This window comes from Callithrix jacchus, chromosome 9, assembly GCF_049354715.1.
Source record: "Callithrix jacchus isolate 240 chromosome 9, calJac240_pri, whole genome shotgun sequence".
NCBI classification, from domain to species: domain Eukaryota; kingdom Metazoa; phylum Chordata; class Mammalia; order Primates; family Cebidae; genus Callithrix; species Callithrix jacchus.
Genome location: NC_133510.1, coordinates 114,444,233 through 114,463,610, shown reverse-complemented (window position 1 = coordinate 114,463,610; position 19,378 = coordinate 114,444,233). Strand labels below are relative to the sequence as shown.

Genomic DNA, 19,378 nt, shown 5'->3' with positions numbered 1-19,378 from the left:
AGAGTCCCAATCCGGCATCCCCGTGCCCACCCGGCGCCTCGGCGCACTCAGCCTCCGATGCGCTCAGCGGCCGCACCTCCTCAGAGTTCCGCGGCAGCCACCGAGCCTCGCCGTTTCGCCGCAGCTAGGTGGCCCGGGGGGCGCTCGCTCCCGCGGCCGGCACGGCGAAGCGGGCGGGGCGGCGGTGGCGAGGTACCGGGCCCGTATCCCTCCGCCGCCCCTCCCCCGCCCGGCCCTGGCCCCCCTCCCTCCCCGCAGCGCTCGCCTCTCTCCGCCTCAGACTGTTTTGGTAGCAACGGCAACGGCGGCGCATCCCGGTCCGGCTTCCGGCGGTTCCTCGGTCTCGGCGGGCCTCCCCGCCCCTTCTTCGTCCTCCTTTTCCCCCTCGTCAGCCCGGGCGCCCCCCCGGCCGCGCCAACCCGCGCCTCCCCGCTCGGCACTCTCGCGTCCCCGCTGCGCTCCGGCGACTCCTCGGCGCGCCCGGCTCCCGACTGTCCCCGCCCGGCGTGCGAGCCGGTGTATGGGCCCCTCACCATGTCGCTGAAGCCCCAGCAGCAGCAGCAACAGCAGCAGCAGCAGCAGCAGCAGCAGCCGCAGCCGCCTGCGGCCGCCAATGTCCGCAAGCCCGGCGGCAGCGGCCTTCTCGCGTCGCCCGCCGTCGTGCCTTCGCCGTCCTCGTCCTCTGTCTCCTCGTCCTCGGCCACGGCTCCCTCTTCCTCGGCGGCCGTGGCGACCGCTGGCAGCGGGAGGCCCGGCCTGGGCAGGTGGGTGTCGGCACCCCAGCCCCCTCTGCTCTGGGCCCGGTGTCCCTTCCCCCGCGGCTCGCGCGGCGGTCCCCGCCCCATGACCGGCAGGGCTGCCCGAGGTGGGCTGGGGGCTGGCGGCGTGTGGGGGACTCGCCCGGGCCAGAGTCCCGAGGCTCGGCTGGGGGGCGCCGCGGGGGTCTTCTGGGATTGTCAGGCCTGTCCAGCCTCCCGCAGCATCCCCGCCCCCTCCCCCAGCGGTCAAGATGGAGGGAGCCAGCGGCCTCCCCTCCCCACGCGTGTTGGGAGGAGTTCTCGGGTCGCGGCTGTGGTCACCCCTGGCTCCCCCTTTCGCACGCCCCCTCCTCCCGCAGCAGGGGTATGCTTGGGCAGCGTCCCACCCCCAGTTTAGGTGTGAACGTTGGAGGGGTCTGGAGGCTTTGGTGTCGTTTTCCGGAACATGTCGTTCCCCCATCGTGGGGGACATCTCAGAAGGGGAGAAGTTAGGGCCGCGTCCCCCGTGCGCGTTAAAGGGGTAGGCACTGGGCTCCTCCGGAATCATCAGGGTCTATCGGGGCTCCTCTCCCCGCCCCCTCCCAGTCCTGGGAAAGATCGGAAGACTGGGTGGAGACAGGTGGGCCTTGGCCCCCGCACCCCTCCCCGTTTGATTCCGAGGCTGCGGCGGGGGCTCCCGAACTCCCGTGGAATCTTGGGGCTCCGTGCAGCCTCCTGCAGCGTTCCGCCTTACCCCTCCTAAGGAAGGGAAGGGGTGGGGAGTGCCCGGCCTCCATTCTTCCCCCGCCTGGCCTGTCCGGCGCGCGGGTGGTGGCCGATCCGCATTGCTGTTCCGAGGCTGCGGTGGAGAAGGCGCCTGTGAACAGTGGTGGGCGAGGGCCGGACCCAGGCTGGATCCGGGAGATCCGGGGCGGCGGTGCTGGTGGCAGGGAGCGGGTGCCCTGCGCACTTTTCCCAATCCCCGCCCCAATTTCGGAAATGCTAGGAGAGAGAGATTGCAGAAGGGGACGTGGTGTGGTTTCTGAACGCAGAAATGTTTATTGGTGTCTTTTTCCCACCTAAGCCGGGGTTGTGATAGAGACGGGGCGAGGGATCAGTGTTGTCCTGGCTAACTGGTTTTGACTCTGGAGAGTGTGTTCGTGCAGGAGGTCCTATTGAGGGTGGCGGGGGGTGGTGATTGTCAGTTCGTATTTCACGAACTAAGAAAATGCTTAGTGTTCAAACGGAGAAGCAAATGTCAATAGACTCCATTCCATTGTGGCCGGTGTCCTTAACTTCGGGAGTGCCGCCAGAGCTTACCAAGGGCACGCAAGTCCATTTCCCCTGTGCCCCAAGTCTATCCGTGTTGCAGGCGCTACTGTGCCTCCCTTAGGCCTAGGCCGCCGGCTTGGCAGGGCCAATGACTGGCGTCCTCCTTAGACATCTTGGGTTTTGGAAGGTGGGATAAGAGGATTTTTCACGCACCTGAGTTTTCTTTTTGAACACACATTTTCAGCAATCCATTTCTAAATAATTTTTATTTACAGCTTAAGTTCCCCATCAAGAGGTATCAGCTGGTTTTTAAGGAATTCTCTTGCCTTCAATGGGGCCAGGGGCTGAAATAGTCTTCGGTTATTTGACTTACAAGCCTCGTCCCGTCCCCGCCCCGCCCCCCCCCCCAACTTCTCTGAGTCTGAAGCATCCCAGCCACTACTTAGCCAAACTAGTTCAGGTGAAGTGATCATTTCCCCTCATAGAGTAACTTCACTTTCCCTTTTTTGTTGGCATCTAGTGAGGAATGAAAAAATTTTAAGTACAATTTTTATAGAAAATGATGCATTGTTTTTATTTTCTTAGGTATTAGAAGGAGATTTGGCAGATATTTTCAACTTGTTCAAATACATACAAATTAAAACTAAGGATTTTAAATTGCATTGACTCTTAGGCTTAAAAATTAGATTATAGCAGAATTTGCTTCAGAATAGCTTGAGTGATGAGAGATACTTGGAATGTTTTAGTTCCACAAGGCCTTTTTCTGTTCCTTGAGGCTTTACAACAATTTAAGATTAATTTAGATTTTTTTCCTTGCTTTACATTCTTTTACTCGAGACCTAAATGGTAGCCTTTATTCTTTTTGATGAATAGGTGAAATTTTATTTACTGTGTTGGATTTGTATAATGTGAAATTTATTCTTGTGCAGATTGTTAATGTACTTGTAGAATTACTTTGAATTTTGAATCACTTTACTGCTTTCCTTGTAAATAAGTTTCAACTTCTGGAATCGCCTCACTTTGGTTTGTGTATCAGCAATGAAAATAAGTTTCTGAGAGCAAGGGTGAAATAAGAAAATGCAGCGTTGGGTTTGACAAGTTTTGAGATAGCAAAATATTCTTGAAAGTCTGGAAATACATCTGCTTTAAGAAACATATTTTGACTTCTGTTTTTTTTTTTTTTGTATGTGTGTGTGAATAGCTTTTCATGACTTTCAGAAGGGATTTATTCTGTCTTTAATTGTTGTACACATTTTTGAAGGTGACTGTTTTGGGGAAGACAATGTAGTCACAATATTAGAACATATTTTTACTTGGATCTAATTCTTTTTTTTTTTTTGAGACGGAGTCTTACTCTGTCACCCAGGCTGAAGTACAGGCCTGATCTCAGCTCACTGCAGTCTCTGCCTCCTGGGTTCAAGAGATACTCCTGTCTCAGCCTCCCAAGTACCTGGGATTACAGGTGCCTGCTACCACATCCAGCCAATTTTTTTGTATTTTTAGTGAGGATGGGGTTTTGCCATGTTGGCCTGACTAGTCTCCAACTCCTGACTTCAAGTGATCCGCCTGCCTTGACCTCCCAAAGTGCTGGGATTACAGGCATGAGCTTTGGCCCTTGGCCAATTTTTGTATTTTTAGTAGGGACGGGGTTGCACCATGTTAGCCAGGCTGGCCAGGCCTCAAGTGGTCCCCCAGCCTCAGCCTCCCAAAGTGCCAGGATTATAGGTGTGAGCCACTGTGTCCGACCATCAGTCTAATTCTTACTTTTGCTTTTTAACCTTTTCATTGTTATATAGTAGTAGTAGTAATAGTAGTAGTAGTATGTATGTTATTTTGTAGTTAGCCTTTTTCCCTGAACGTTATATTATACTTTTTTTTTTTTTTTTGAGTCAGAGTCTCACTCTGTTGCCCAGTCTGGAGTACAGTGGTATGATCTCAGCTCATTACAACCTCTGTCTCCCCGGTTCAAGGGATTCTCCCCATCAGCCTCCTGAGTAGCTGGGATTACAGGAATGTGCCACCACACCTAGCTAATTTTTGTATTTTTAGTAGAGACAGGGTTTCACCATGTTGGCCAGGCTGGTCTCGAACTCCTGACCTCAGATGATCCACCTGCCTGGGCCTTCCAAAGTGCTGGGATTATAAGCATGAACCACTTGGCCTGGCCAGTATTAAAAAAAAATTTAGGGTTTTTACCTAACCATTCTATTGTTGTGATTTGGGTTTACACTTTTTTGTTATTATAGATAGTGATGCAATGAACTTTTTTTTTTTTTTTTTTGAGTTGCGATCTCACTCTGACTTCAGGCTGGAGTGCAGTGGCACGATCTTGGCTCAGTGCAGTCTCCACCTCCCAGGTTCAAGTGATTCTTCCGCCTCAGCCTCCCGAGTAGGGAGGACTACAGGCGCACGCCCCCACGCCCAGCTAATTTTTGTATTTTTAGAAGAGATGGAGTTTCACCGTGTTGGCCAGGATGGTCTCCATCTCTTGACCTTGTGATTCGTGGGCCAGGCGTGAGCTACCAAGCCTGGCCAACATTTTTATACTAATAGGATTTTGCTTCAGTGTAATTATTTCCTTAGAGAAAGCTCCCAAGAATGGTTTTACTAGGTCAAAGGGTTTCAGGATTTTTATGGCTCTTGCTAGCTGTACTCTATTATTCTTCAGAAGACTTATATTACTTCCAGTGCCAAGAAGGTTGCTCTTCCATAAAATGGTCTCTTTGTAGTTTGTCAAATATCGTGGGGAATTTTCAAAGGAAAAGTTGCATTTTTACTGTCAAGCGCATACATTATTAAGTGCTTTTGTTAGTTACCAGATTATTTATATTTGAGTTTAATTTGGTTTTTCTGAGGATTTAATAAGGTAATATATGTGAAGACATTTTGAAACCTGTAACCACTATTATTAAAGAGGATACTTGCTGTATCCTGCTGACAGTAATGAGTAAAATGCAGGAATGAAATTCTTGAAGAACTGTTCTAAAGTTTTGTTATTGTGGTCAACCTCCCTTTTTCATCTGAAAGTGTTTTTTATTAGCTTCTAGCCTATGACCAAGTTATTTTTGGTAACTTTTATGTAATTTTATAGCATTGTTGGGAATTTTCACTGTTTAACTCGTCTTTTCTTCTACATTTCCTTCGTCATTTAAAAAAAATGGATTTACAATTCTGTTACTCTATTCCTAATCCTAAATAATATAACATTAGAATTGCTTGGGATACAGGATTCAGTGTGAATAAAACCTTTTTCTTTTAGTGATTTTCAGCTTAGTATTTTTACTGCTGCTTTCTCTTCAGGCATTGCAACTTAGAAATTGTGCTGTTTAGCTGGGCATGGTGGCAGGTGCCTGTAATTCCAGCTACTCAGGAGGCTGAGGCAGAATTGCTTGAGCTTGGGAGGCAGATGTTGCTGTGAGCCAAGATTGTGCCACTGCACTCCAGCCTGGGCAACAGAGCTAGACTCTGTCTCAAAAAATCAAACGAACAAAAGAGTGCTGTGATTTAATGTAGTTGTTCATCATGCTTCCATTTCCATTTAGATGCCGGTGAGACTGTTCATCTCTTGCAGTTAAATATCTTCTAGAAGGGCCTAAAAATATCTACATTGACCATAACTTTATTGAAGCATCTATGTACAAGGGATTCTTGGGATGAATCAGTGAATAAAACAAAGATACTGCCTTTCTGGAGTTTACATTCTAATGTGACTAGGCAGACAATGAGACATTAAATTAGCAACCTGTACATAATAGCAATTAAGAGCTGTGGGATTAGAAGAAAGTAGATTAAAGGTATAGGGAGTGTGGGGAGGGGAATGGGTTACAATTTTAAATGGATTAGGGGAGGCTTCATTGAGGAGCTAACATTTGGGCAAAGATTTGAAGGTCCGGTATTTAGCCATTTGCTTTTTGTCTAACTAGTCATGTGGCCTCATTAGTAATTTATAAGGTTTAAATGGCATCATCCTTTGTTATTCTTTTATGTGCATATTGATACTAACCATCTCTGAAGTTAGACCAAAAAAGTTAATTGACATTGATGTCATTAGAGTTAAATTGTAGATGGCTGTTAGTAACCAAAGAGGCATGTGTTATTTTCTTTTGGGCTTATTTATTTTACCTAATTAGTTTTTGCTTCAAATATGTGGAGAAAATAAACATTTTAAGTTTGGGCCAAAACTTGCATAGGTTTCTGTCTTTTTTTGAGACGAAGTCTCGCTCTGTTGCCAGGCTGGAGTGCAGTGGTGCGATCTTGGCTCACTGCAACCTCCACCTCCTGGGTTCAAGCAATTCTTGTGCCTCAGCCTCCCAAGTAGTTGGGATTACAAGCACGTGCCACCATTCCCAGCTAAGTTTTGTATTTTTAATAGAGATGGGATTTCACCATGTTGGCCAGGATGGTCTTGATCTCCTGGCCGAGGGAGGAGGCAGGTGGATCACCTGAGGTCCGGAGTTTGAGATCAGCCTGACCAACATGGAGAAACCCCATCTCTTAAAAATAAAAAAATTAGCCGGGTATGGTGGTGGGTACCTGTAATTTCAGCTACTTGGGAAGCTGAGGGAGGAGAATATGTGAAGCTGGGAGGTGGAGGTTCCAGTGATCCGAGATCCAGCCTGGGCAAGAGTAAGATACTCCATCTCAGAAAAAAAAAAAAGAAAAAAACATATGGTTATGCAATTACAGGTGTGAGCCACTGTGCCTGGCCTTGAGATCCTCCGTTAAGTCAAAACATGACTATTGGCCAGGCACGGTGGCTCAAGCCTGTAATCCCAGCACTTCGGGAAGCCGAGGGGGGCAGATCGTGAGGTGAGTAGATGGAGATCATCCTGGCTAACGTGGTGAAACCCCATCTCTACTAAAAATACAAAAGTAAGCTGAGCTGGGTATGGTGGCATGCTCCTGTAGTCCCAGCGACTTGGGAGGCTAAGGCAGAAGAATTCTTTGAACCTAGGAGGAGGAGGTTGCAGTGAGCTGAGATCTTGCCATTGCACTCCAGCCTGGGTGACAGCGCAAGACTCCATCTCAAAAACAAAACAAAACAAAACATCAAACCAAAAAAACAAACACAAAACAATAAAGGAGGATCTCATTTTTTTTGTCTTAATAGCTATAGCTGTGTTAGAACTGTTGCCTTAGCAAAGTATGGTTTTTTACCTTACTTTCCTTAAAAAGGAATTTTAAGGTTTTAGAAGATTTTTCCTTAGAATTTTCTATTTTGACTAGATAGTGATAGTATTTTGATGTTGTATAAATAGTTGAGTGTGAACAAACCCCATTTTTTAACCTATTTTAAATGATTATGACAGCTTCAGTGGAGATGTAAACAGCTTATTAAGAGACATGCCTGCTACTGTATGCTACTGTATCCTTTTTTTTTTTTTTTTTGAAGACAGAGTCTTACTCTGTTGCCCAGGCTGGAGTGCAGTGGCACCGTTTTGGCTCACTGCAACCTCTACCTTTCGGGTTCAAGCGATTCTCCTGCCTCAGCCTGCTGAGTACCTGGGACTACAGGCACACGCCACCATGCCCAGCTAATTTTTGAATTTTTAGTAGAGATGGGGTTTCTATTAACATGTTGGTCATGTTGGTCAGGCTGATCTAAAACTCCCAACCTCAGGTGATCTTCCTGCCTCGGCCTCCCAAAGTGTTGGGATTACAGGCATGAGCCACCATACCTGGCTTTTTAAGTGAAAGTACTTGTTTTTTTTTTTCTGGGTCATCTATGTATGACTGTTACCATCTAAGGTTTTTTTTTGTTTTGTTTTGTTTTGTTGCAGAGTCTTACTCTTTTGCCCAGGCTGGAGTACAGTGGCATAATCTTGGCTCGCTGCAACCTCTGACTCCCAAGTTTAAGCTATTCTTCTGCCTCAGCCTCCAGGTAGCTGGGATTACAGACATGTGCTGCAATGCCCAGCTAATATTTGCATTTTTAGTAGAGATGGAGTTTCACCCACGTTGGCCAGGCTGGTTTTAAACTCCTGAACTCAGGTGATTTGCCTGCCTCAGCCTCCCACAGTGCTGGGATTACAGGCAGAGCCACCTCGACCTGCCTACTCTGTCTTTTAAAAAACAACAAAATCCCTAAATCTTAAAGATGGAAGGCAAAAACCCTAAGCTTTGAGAGATTATTATACCTTTTAGAGTCAGGGTCTCCCTCTGTCACCCAGGCTGGAGTGCAGCCTCAATCTTTTGGGTTCAAGTATTTCTGCTGCCTTGGCCTCCTCAGTAGCTGGGACTACATGTGCACACCAGCTGGCTAACATTTAAATTTTTTTTAGAGACAGGGCCCTGCCGTGTTTCCCAGACTGGTCTCAAATTCCTGGGCTCAAACGGTCCATCTGTCTCAGCTTCCCAAAGTGCTGAGATTACAGGTGTGCACCACTGTGTTGGTCCTCTTCCTTTATTTTTATTTTTAAATTTTAAGTTCTGGGGCCCTCCCTCTAAATAAATGGAGATATATAAACAAGATTATGCTGTGTATTTTAAGGCAATAGTTCCCAACCTTTTCGACACTAGAGAACAGTTTTGTGGAAGATTGTTTTTCCACAGGGGCAGGGGCAGTTTCATTTTGGGATGAAACTGTTCCGCTTCAGATCATTAGGCATTTGTTAGATTCTCATAAGGAGTACACAACCTACACCCCTCACCATGTGCAGTTCCCAGTAGGGTTTGTGCTCCTATGAGAACCTAATAGTGCACCTGATCTGACAGGAGGCGGAGCTCAAGCAGTAATGCTTACTCAGCTCCTGTTGAGCAGTCTGGTTCCTAACAGGCCATGGACCCCTGTTTTAAGGAATACATCCATAAGCAGTTCTTGCCCTTCAGGATAACTTTTTGTAACCTTGATTTTGGCTTGCTAAAATAGGAGGTCTGTTTTCTTATTTTTGTTTTTTAATGTATGTAGTTCTGTACTTACGTGGTGTGAAATCTACTTAAATGTTAAATCCTTGGTTATTTATTTATTTTGAGACAGAGTCTCGCTCTGTCACCCAGGCTGGAATGCAGTGTTACGATCTCAGCTCACTGCAACCTCTGCTTCCCAGGTTCAAGTGATTCTCCTGCCTCAGCCTCCCAAGTAGCTGAGTTTAGAGTCGTTTACCACCTTACCGGGCTAATTTTTGTATTTGTAGTAGAGATAGGGTTTCACCATGTTGGCCAGACTGGTCTTGAACTCCTGACCTTAGGTGATCTAGCCATCTTGGCCTCCCAAGGTGCTGGTATTACAGGTGTGAGCCACTGCACCCGACCTTATTTATTTATTTTTTGAGACAGCATCTAGCTCTGTCACCCAGGCCTGGAGTGCAGTGGGGTGATAATGGCTCATTGCAACTGCAACTTCTCAGCCCCAAGCGATCCTCCCACCTCAGCCTCCTGAGTAGGTGGGTCCATGGGCATGCGCCACCATGCCCAGATAAATTTTTGTCTTGCTCTGTTGCTCAGGCTTGAGTGCAGTGGCAGGCCCTCGGCTCACTGCAACCTCTGCCTCCTGGGTTCAATTGATTCTCATGCCTCAGCCTCCTGAGTAGCTGGGATTATAGGCATGGGCCAGTATACCTGGCTGATTTTTTTATTTTTATCTTTTTTTTTTTTTTTTGGTTTGTTTTGCTTTTTTGTTTTTCTGATTTTTTTATTTTTAGTAGAGACAGGGTTTCACCATGTTGGTAAGGCTGGTCTGAATCTCCTGACCTCAGGTGATCCTCCTGCCTTGGCCTCTCAAAGTACTGGAATTACAGGTGTGAGCCACTGCTCCCGACCTCTTCTAAAAAAAATTTTTTTTTTTTTTTTGTAGAAATGGTTTTTACCTTCTTGACCAGTATGGCCTTGAATTCATGACCTCAAGCAGTTGCCCTCCTCAGCCTCCCAGGGTGCTGAGATTATAGGCATGAACCACTATGCTGGGCTGGTTTTTAAATTATTATTTGTGTGTGTGTGTGTGTATGTGTGTGTGTGGCAGGGTCTCACTCTTTACCCAGAATGGAATGCCATGGTGTGATCTCAGCTCACTGCAAACTCTGCCTCCCTGCTTCAAGTGATTCTCCTGCCTCAGCCTCCCGAGTCCTGGGATTATAGGTGTGTGCCCTGTGCCTGGCTAATTTTTGTGTTTTTAATAGAGACGGGGTTTCATCATGCTGGCCAGACTGGTCTTGAACTCCTGACCTCAAGTGATCTGCCCACCTTGGCCTCCCAAAGTGCTAAGATTATAGGCTTGAGCCACCAGGCCCGGCCTGGTTTTATTATTATTATTATTATTATTATTATTTTGAGATGGAGTCTCGCTTTGTCACCGAGACTGGAGTGCAATGGCGTGGTCTCAGCTCACTGCAACCTCTGACTCCTGGTTCAAGTGATTTGCCTGCCTCAGCTTCCCAAGTAGCTGACACTACAGGTGTGTGCTTGGCTAATTTTTGTATTTTTAGTAGAGACAGCGTTTTGCCATGTTGACTGGCTGATCTCGAGCTCCTGACCTTGTGATCCGCCCACCTCGGCCTCCCAAAGTACTACAGGCGTGAGCCACCGTACCTGGCCCGGTTTTATTATTTTTAATGGTCTAGTATTTTTATTTATTTATTTATTTATGAAATGGAGTCTTGCTCTTGTCACTCAGGCTGGAGTACAATGGCACAGTCTTGGCTCACAGCAACCTCCGCCTCCTGGGTTCAAGTGATTCTCCTGCCTCAGCTTCCTGAGCAGTTGGGACTATAGGTGCCCGCCACCATGCCTGGTTAATTTTTGTATTTTTAGGAGAGATGGGGTTTTGCCATGTTGGCCAGGCTAGTCTCGAACACCTGACCTTATGATCCTCTTCCCTTGGCCTCCCAGAGTGTTGGGATTACAGGCATGAGCCACCATGCTTGGCTATTTATTTATTTTTGGAGACAGAGTCTTGCTTTGTCACCCAGGCTAGATTGCAGTGGCATGATCTTGGCTCACTGCAACCTCCACCTCCTGGGTTCAAGCAATTCTTCTGTTTCTGGCTCCTGAGTAGCTAAGATTATAGGCATGTGCCACCACACCTGGCTAATTTTTTTGGATTTTTAGTAGAGATGGGATTTCACCATGTTGGCCAGGCTGGTTTTGAACTCCTGACTTCAAGTGATCCACCCGCTTCAGCCTCCCAAAATGTTGGGATTATGTGTGTGAGCCACTGTACTCATCCTGGTTTAGTATTTTTATGAGTCTGGGTTGTTTATGAAAACTTATCACAGCTATTAACCTTAACTTTTTATTTGCTGATAATTGTTTGTGTTTGCCTTCATGTGAAAATTTGAAATTCTCATTAATGTTTAAAGATTCTTGGCCAGGCGCGGTGGCTCACGCCTGTAATCCCAACACTTTGGGAGGCCGAGGCGGGTGGATCACGAGGTCAAGAGATCGAGACCATCCTGGTCAACATGGTGAAACCCCGTCTTTACTAAAAATACAAAAAATTAGGTGGGCATGGTGTCGGGTGCCTGTAATCCCAGCTACTAAGGAGGCCGAGGCAGGAGAATTGCCTGAAGCCAGGAGGCGGAGGTTGCGGTGAGCCGAGATCACGCCATTGCACTCCAGCCTGGGTAACGAGCGAAACTCCGTCTCAAAAAAAAATAATAAAAAAATAAAGATTCTTATGTAGTTTGCTTATAGTTTGAGCCCTGAAGTTGAGTCAAGTGGCTATAAAATGTCAATTTCTTTCTTTTTTTTTTTTTTTTGAGACAGGATCTGGCTCTGTTGCTAAGGCTGGAGTGCAGAGCTGCAAATACGGCTCACTGCAACCTCTGCCTCCTGGGTTTAAGCCATCCTTCCACCTCAACCTCTCAAGTAGCTGGAACCACAGGTGTGCCACATAGTGCCTGGCTAGTTTTTTTTGTATTGTCAGTAGAGATGGAGTTTCGCCATGTTGGTCTTGAATTTTTGGCCTTGAGTGATCCACCTGCCTAGGCCTCCCAACGTACTGGGATTACAGGCGTGAGACACTGTGTCTAGCCCAAAAATGTCAGTTTCATGCCATAATTAAAAGCTAACTACATTTTGGGAATTGAATAAGATGTCATTCTATAATGGAGTCTTTGTAAAACTTATTAGTTGTGGTATGAGGCTTGTCGGCAGTATACGTGAATGTGGTTTATTTTTATTAACTATATCAGAACTTCAGAATGTTGTCCTCTTGAAGGCATGGTCTTGAGAGGCTTTATTGAACACTGTTGCCTATGATCAGTTTTTTTCCTTTTTTTGAGACTGGGTCTTACTCTGTTGCCCAGGTTGGAGTGAAATGGCATGGTCATGGCTCATTGCAGCCTCAACATCCAGGGCTCAAGTAGTCCTCCTACCTCAGTTCTTGAGTAGCTGGGACTATAGGTGCATGCTACTGTGCCCAACTTTTGTATATCTTGTGGAGATAGGGTTTTGCTCTGTTGCCCAGGCTGGTCTCAAACTCTTAAATTCAAATGATCCACCCACCTAGTTCTCCCACAGTGCTGGGATTAGAGGCATGAACCATTGTGCCTGGCCAGGTCAAATATTTTTGATTTCCATTTTTCATACTGCTTTTAAAAGTCATGTTAAAAATATTCTTGGCTGGGCATGATGGCTCACACCTATAATACTAGCACTTTGGGAGGCTGAGGTGGTCGGATCATGAGGTCAGGAGTTCAAGACCAGCCTGGCCAACATGGTAAAACCCTGTCTCTATTAAAAATGCAAAAAAAAATTAGCTGGGCATGGTGGCGCATGCCTGTAATTCCAGCTACTTGGGAGACTGAGGCAGGAGAATTGCTTGAACCGGGACCCAGGAGGAGGAGGTTGCAGTAAACTGAGATCATGCCACTACATTCCAGGCTGGGCTACAGAGTGAGACTTCCATCTCAAAAAAAAAAAGTAAAAATTCTTAATAATTTTTGTAAGTGGAATGAAGCTTGATAATAATTTTAGTTTTTTATAAAGGCAGGTTTTGAAACAAGTACTGACTACATTTTATTTCTAATGTATAAACATTTACTGTAGACTTTGTGTAGTTAACTATCTTCATTCCTGAAACATTTAGAAATCAGGGCCAGGCGGGCGTGGTGGCTCACGCCTGTAATACCAGCACTTTGGGAGGCCAAGGCAGGAGGATCATCTGAGGTCAGGAATTTGAGACCAGCCTGCCCACGGCCCAACATGGCGAAAACCCTATCTCTTAAAAAAAAAAAAAAAAAGCATAACTTGATTGCAGGTGGGCAGAAAAGAAAAAAGAAATCAGGAATTGAAGACTAAATGTCTTTTCACTGAATCTTGAGTGGATTATAGAAAGGGGAGTTTTTTTTGTCTGTTTTGTTTTTTGATGAAATTTGGGTCTTGTTATGTTGCCCAGGCTGGCCTCAAACTCCTGGGCTTAAGCTGTCCTCCTGCTTCAGCCTCTGGTCTAGAGAGTTCTTTATGGCCTCTTTGAGAACTTAATTTTACTTTACACGTGATTCTATCTAGGTTTCTTTTCTGGTTTACATATTGGTAGTAAGTAGAAAAGTAATACTTTCAGAGACATATTGACAGCCATGAAAAATAACAGTAGCATGATAGAAAGTTGAAAGACCTGGCTGGGTACGGTGGCTTATGCCTTAATCCCAGCATTTTGGGAATCCAAGGAGGGTGGCTCAGTTGAGGTCAGCAGTTCAAGACCAGTCTAGGCAACATGGTGAAACCCTGTCTCTACTAAAAATATTTTTTAAAAAATTAGCCAGGCTTGGGCGCCTGTAACCCCATCCACTCGGGAGGCTGAGGCAGGAGAATCACTTGAACCCGAGAGGTGAAGGTTGCAGTGAGCTCAGATTGTGCCACTGCACCCTAGCCTGGGCGACAGAGTGAGACTTTGTCTCAAAAAAAAAAATAAAAAAGGAAACAATGGTGACTGGGCATGGTGGCTCACACCTGTAATCCCAGCACTTTGGGAGGCTGAGGCAGGTGGATTACTTGAGCCCAGGAATTCAAGTCCAGCCTGGACAACACAGGGAACCTTCATCTTGACAAAAAATAATTGATACACAAAATTTAGCTGGGCATCGTCCTGCGCACCTGTAGTCCCAACTACTTGAGAGGCTGAGGTGGGTGGATCATTTGAGTCTGGAGGTTGAGGTGAGCCATGGTTACGTCACTACACTCCAGCCCAAGTGTTAAAATGAGACCTTGTCTCAAAAAACAAAACAGACTGGAGAATTATTAAAAAAAAAACACAGAGCTCAAAAAGTATAACATTTTGGGAGGGATTTTTGGAGGGGACGGATTTTTCTTCTTGTCGCCCAGGCTGGAGTGCAGTAGTATGATCTCAGCTCACTGCAACCTCTGCCTCCCGGGTTCAAGCAATTCTGCCTCAGCCTCCTGAGTAGCTGGGATTGCAGGTGCCTGCCACCACGCCAGGCTAAATTTTGTATTTTTGGTAGAGACGGGATTTCCCCATGTTGGCCAGGCTGGCTTCCAACTCCTGACCTCAGGTGATCTGCCTGCCTCAGCCTCCCAAAGTGCTGGGACCACAGGCGTGAGCCACCACACCTAGCCTTTTTTTTTATTTTTATTTTTTGACAGAGTCTCGCTCTGTTGTCCAGGCTGGAATGCAATGGCACAATTGTGGCTTACTGGAACGTTCGCCTCCTAGCTTCAAGGGATCCTTCTGCCTCAGCCTTCCAAGTAGCTGGGATTACAGACGCCTGCCACCATGCCTGGCTAATTTTTGTATTTTTAGTAGAAATGGATTTCACTGTGTTGGCCAGGCTGGTCTCCAACTCCTGACCTCAGGTGATTCACCCGCCTCAGCCTCCTGAAGTACTGGGATTACAGGCCTAAGCCACCACACCCGACCTGGGAGTTTTGACTGTAAGATTATAGCTGTATACCTTAGGCCCTAGGGGCATTACTATTTTATAGCACAGTGTAGTTAATGTACTTATAATGGTGACTCATAATGCAAGGTTAAATGATTTTTTTTATCACCCAGAAAAGTATTTTTCAAATTGCAGGTCATGATTTCTTAGTAGATTGTGAAATCACATTAGTGGGGTATGACAAACATTTTTAGAAAAATGAAAGAAGTGTTAGCATTATAGAAGGAATTTTCTTTTCTTTTTTTTTTGAGATGGAGTTTCGCTCTGTTGCCCAGGCTGGAGTACAATGGCATGATCTCGGCTCACTGCAACCTCTGCCTCTTGGGTCCAAGCGATTCTCCTGCCTCAGCCTCTCGAGTAGCTGGGATTACAGGTGCCCATTACCATGTCTGGCTAGTTTATTTGTATTTTTAGTAGAGACGGGTTTTGCCATGTTGGCCAGGCAGATCTCAAACTCCTGACCTCAGGCAATTCACCTGCCAGGGCCTCCCAAAGTGCTAAGGATTATTGTGCCAAGAATTGTGTTTTGTTTGTTTGTTTTTTGTCTTTTTGAGACTGAGTCTCACTCTGTCTCTAGGCTGGAGTGCAGTGGTGGGATGTCGGCTCACTGCAACCTCTGCCTCCAGAGAATTGTTCAAGTAGTTCTGCCTCAGACTCCAGAGTAACTGGGACTACAGGCACGCGCCACCACACCCTGGGCTCAAGGGATCCTCCCACCTCAGCCTCCTGAGTAGCTGAAACTACGGGAATACGCCACTATGGTTGGCTTATTTTTGTATTTTTTGTAGAGATGGGGTTTTGCCATGTTTTTCTGGCTGGTCTTGAACTCCTGGGCTCTGGAGATCCACCCACCTTGGCCTCCAAAAGTGCTGAAATTATAGGCATGAGCCACTATGCCCAGCCAAAAATTTATTTAAAAATAACTTTTCATTGATATAGTCAAAAAAGTTACTGCTTTAGAGCCACAGAAATGCAGTAAAAGGATTGAGGAAGAGTTTTGAGGTCATATCTAAGCTGGAGTTGTCAGATTTGGCAAATAAAAATACAGGACACTCAGTTACATTTAATTCTTGAGGAACATTGGCTAATTTTTTAGTATAATTGTGTCTCAAATTCCATAGGAGAAAATTATCTGAAGTTGAGATTTAACTGAGCAACTTGTATTTTATCTGGCAACCCCAGTCTAAGCTGGAATCATGGCTTACTCTTTAGTAACTAAAATTTAAGCTCCGTGAAAGCAGGAACTTTGTTTTGTTCACTATTGATTTTATTCCTATTTCCTGGAAGCCTGGTTGGCACTTACTCCATAGTCAGATATTTGAATGGGCAAGTTACTCAGTCATTCTCAGGCTTAGTATCTTTATCTGTTAAAAGAGAAAGAATACCTTACTTAAAAAGCGAGATACTAAAGTCTTAATATTTTCTGTTCTTATGTATGTTTTTTATTTATTTGTCTGTTTATTTTTTATTTATTTATTTTTTTGAGACAGAGTTTTGCTCTTATTGCCCAGGCTGTAGTGCAATGGCACAGTCTCATCTCATTGTAACCTCTGCCTCCTGGATTCAAGCAATATTCTCCTGCCTCAGCCTCCTGAGTAGCTGGGATTACAGGCATGCGCCACCATATCTAGCTAATTTTGTATTTTTAGTAGAGATGTGGTTTCTCCATGTTGGTCAGGCTGGTGTTAAACTCCCAACCTCGGGTGATCTGCCTGCCTTGGCCTCCCAAAGTGCTGGGATGCCAGGTCTTAGCCACTATGCCTGGCCTATGTATTTAATTTTTGCGATAGGATTTTGCTGTATTGCCTAGCTTGGAGTACAGTATTGCGATCATGGCTTATTGCGGCCTTGAACTCCTGGGCTCAAGCCATCCTCCTGCCTCAACCTGCTGAGTAACTGGACCACAGGCACATGCACCACCACACCCTGTAATTTTTTTTTTTTTTTTTGCGACAGGGTCTTGCTCTGTCGCCCAGGCTGGAGTGCAGCGGCTCCATTTCTGCTCACTCTAACCTCCGCCTCCCGAGTTCAAGCAGTTCTCCTTCCTCAGCCTCCCAAGTAGCTTGGGACCACATGCATGCGCCATCATACCTGATTAATTTTTTGTATTTTTAGTAGAGACAGGGTCTTACCACGTTGCCTAGTCTGTTCTCAAACTCCTGAGCTCAAGCTGCCTGCTTCGGCCCCCCAAAGTGCTGTGCCCTACAATTTAAAAATTTTTTTGTAGAGACGGTGTTACCTAGGCTGGTTTTGAATCTCTGGCCTCACGTAGTCCACTGCCTCGGCCTCCCAAAGTGTTGGGATTAGAGGCATGAGCCAGAGCACCTATCCTAAATTCTTATTATGTTCTGTTCTTGGCACATAGTAGATACTCAACAATGTAGAGTCAAACACATTTGGAGTTGGAATGCCTCTGGTGTGGAATGGCTCTGGTTTTTTAGTACTCATTGTATTTACAGGTGAAGAAATTGAGACCAAGAGGGTTATTTGCCACAGTGTCTCATTGTTGGTTGCATAACTGGTATTAGAATCTAATCTACTTTTATTTCTAATACATTTCTTTCATCTTTTTTTTTTTTTGGGACAGAGTCTTGTTCTATTGCCTAGGCTGGAGTGCAGTGGTCAACTTCCAGTTTCAAGCAATTCTCCTGCCTCAGCCTCCTGTGTAGCTGGGACTGCAAGAGTGGGCCACCACGCCTGGCTGATTTTTGTATTTTTAGTAGAGACAGGTTTCACTATCTTGGCCAGGCTGGTCTTGAACTCTTGACCTCGTGATCTGCCTGCCTTGACCTCTCTAAAAGTGCTGGGATCACAGGCGTGAGCCACCACTCCTGGCCTCTAATAGTTTTCTTATTAGGCCTCCTGATTGGTCTCTCGTCATGTCTAGACACTGTGGTCTAAGTCTTGCATACTCCTTAGACATAAAAATCTCCTATAAATGGCCGGGTGTGGTGGCTCACGCCTGTAATTGCAGCACTTTGGGAAGCCGAGGCCGGCGGACCATGAGTTCAAGAGATCGAGACCATCCTGGCCAACACAGTGAAACCCCATCTCTACTAAAAATACAAAAAAATTAGCCGGGCGTCGTGGCACGAGCCTGTGGTCCCAGCTACTTGGGAGGCTAAGGCAGAAGAATCGCTTGAACCTGGGAGGTGGAGGTTGCAGTGAGCCAAGATTACGCCACTGCACTCCAGCCTGGTGACAGAGCAAGACTCCATCTCAAAAAAAAAAAAAAAATCTCCTAGAAACATCTTTCACTTGTGTTTCTTTCTTTCTTTTGAGACAGAGTCTGTCTTCCAGACTGGAGTGCAATGGCATGATCTCCGTTCACTGCAACCTCTGCCTCCCGGGTTCAAGCAGTTCTCCTGCCTCAGCCTCTTGTGTAGCTCTGACTGCAGGCACCTGCCACCTTGGCCTATTAGGTTTAGTAGCGACAGCATTTCACCATGTTGGCCAGGCTGATCTCAAACTCCTGACTTCAGGTGACCCACCTGCCTCGGCCTCCCAAAGTGCTGGGATTACAGGTGTGAGCCACCGGCCTTTCACTGTGGCTTCTTTTTTCTTCATCCCTCCCCACTGCCTCCTCCCGTCCCTTCTCTCCACCCCTCCTCTCTTCCTTGCTGCCTACCCTCTCCCTCCCTCCCTTCCTCTGTCCCCTCCCCACTTCTTTCCTTCCTTTCTTTCCTCCTTTTTATTTCTTCCTTTCTCTTTGTCTCTGTCTCTCTCACCCCTTCCTTTCTCCCCCTCTCTTCCCCCCCACCCTCCCCTTTTGTTCCTAAGAGACAGAGTCTCATGTTGCTCATGCTGACCTTGAACTCCTGAGCCCAGATGATCCTCCTGCCTCCTGAGTAGCTGGGACTATGGCCATGCACCACCACACCCACCTCCCATTGTCAACTTTTTTTTTTTTTTTTTTTTTTGGAGATAGTCTTCCTCTGTTGCCCAGGTTGGAGTGCAGTGGTACAATCATAGTTTACTATAATTGTGTAACCTTGAATTCTTAGGCTCAAGCAACCATCCCACCTCAACCTGCTGAGTACCTAGGGGTATGGGTGTGTACCACCATGTTTGGCTATTTTTTTTTCCCCAGAGACAGGATCTTCCTCTGTTGCCCAGGCTAGTGTCAAACTCCTGGGCTCAAGTGAGCCTCCTGCTTTGGCCTCCCAAAGTGTTGGGATTACAGGTGTGAGTCACTGCACATAGCAGCCTCTTTCTTCCCATTTAACTTCTGAGCACACTGAACTTTCTGTCTGTAGGGAGGAGCATTGTCAAGAGTTCACAAAATGGCTAGGTGTGATGGCATGCACCCCTTAGTCCCAGCTACTTGGGAAGCTGAGGTGGGAGGATCACTGGAACCCAGGAGTTAAAGGCCCTGGGCAACACAACAAGACCTCATCTCTGGCCAAGCTAGGTGGCTCATGCCTATAAATCCCAACACTTTGGGAGGCAGAGGTGGGTGGATCACCTGAGGTCAGGAGTTTGAGACCAGCCTGGCCAATGTGGTAAAACCTGGTTTCTACTAAAAATACAAAAATT

The 19,378-nt window shown here is 46.4% G+C and overlaps 1 protein-coding gene across 50 annotated transcripts in view; it reads left to right on the top strand.

The window, feature by feature from the left end:
• Positions 1–278: 278 nt before the first annotated feature.
• Positions 279–19,378, top strand: part of ATXN2 (ataxin 2) — a 141,691-nt gene continuing 122,591 nt past the window's right edge. For all 50 annotated transcript variants that reach the window (XM_035257647.3, XM_078337305.1, XM_078337298.1 and 47 more), the window contains exon 1: positions 279–764. In XM_035257647.3, coding sequence (XP_035113538.2) covers positions 535–764 — 230 coding nt within the window. In that variant the 5' untranslated portion in view covers positions 279–534. The remainder of the gene's footprint in view (positions 765–19,378) is intronic.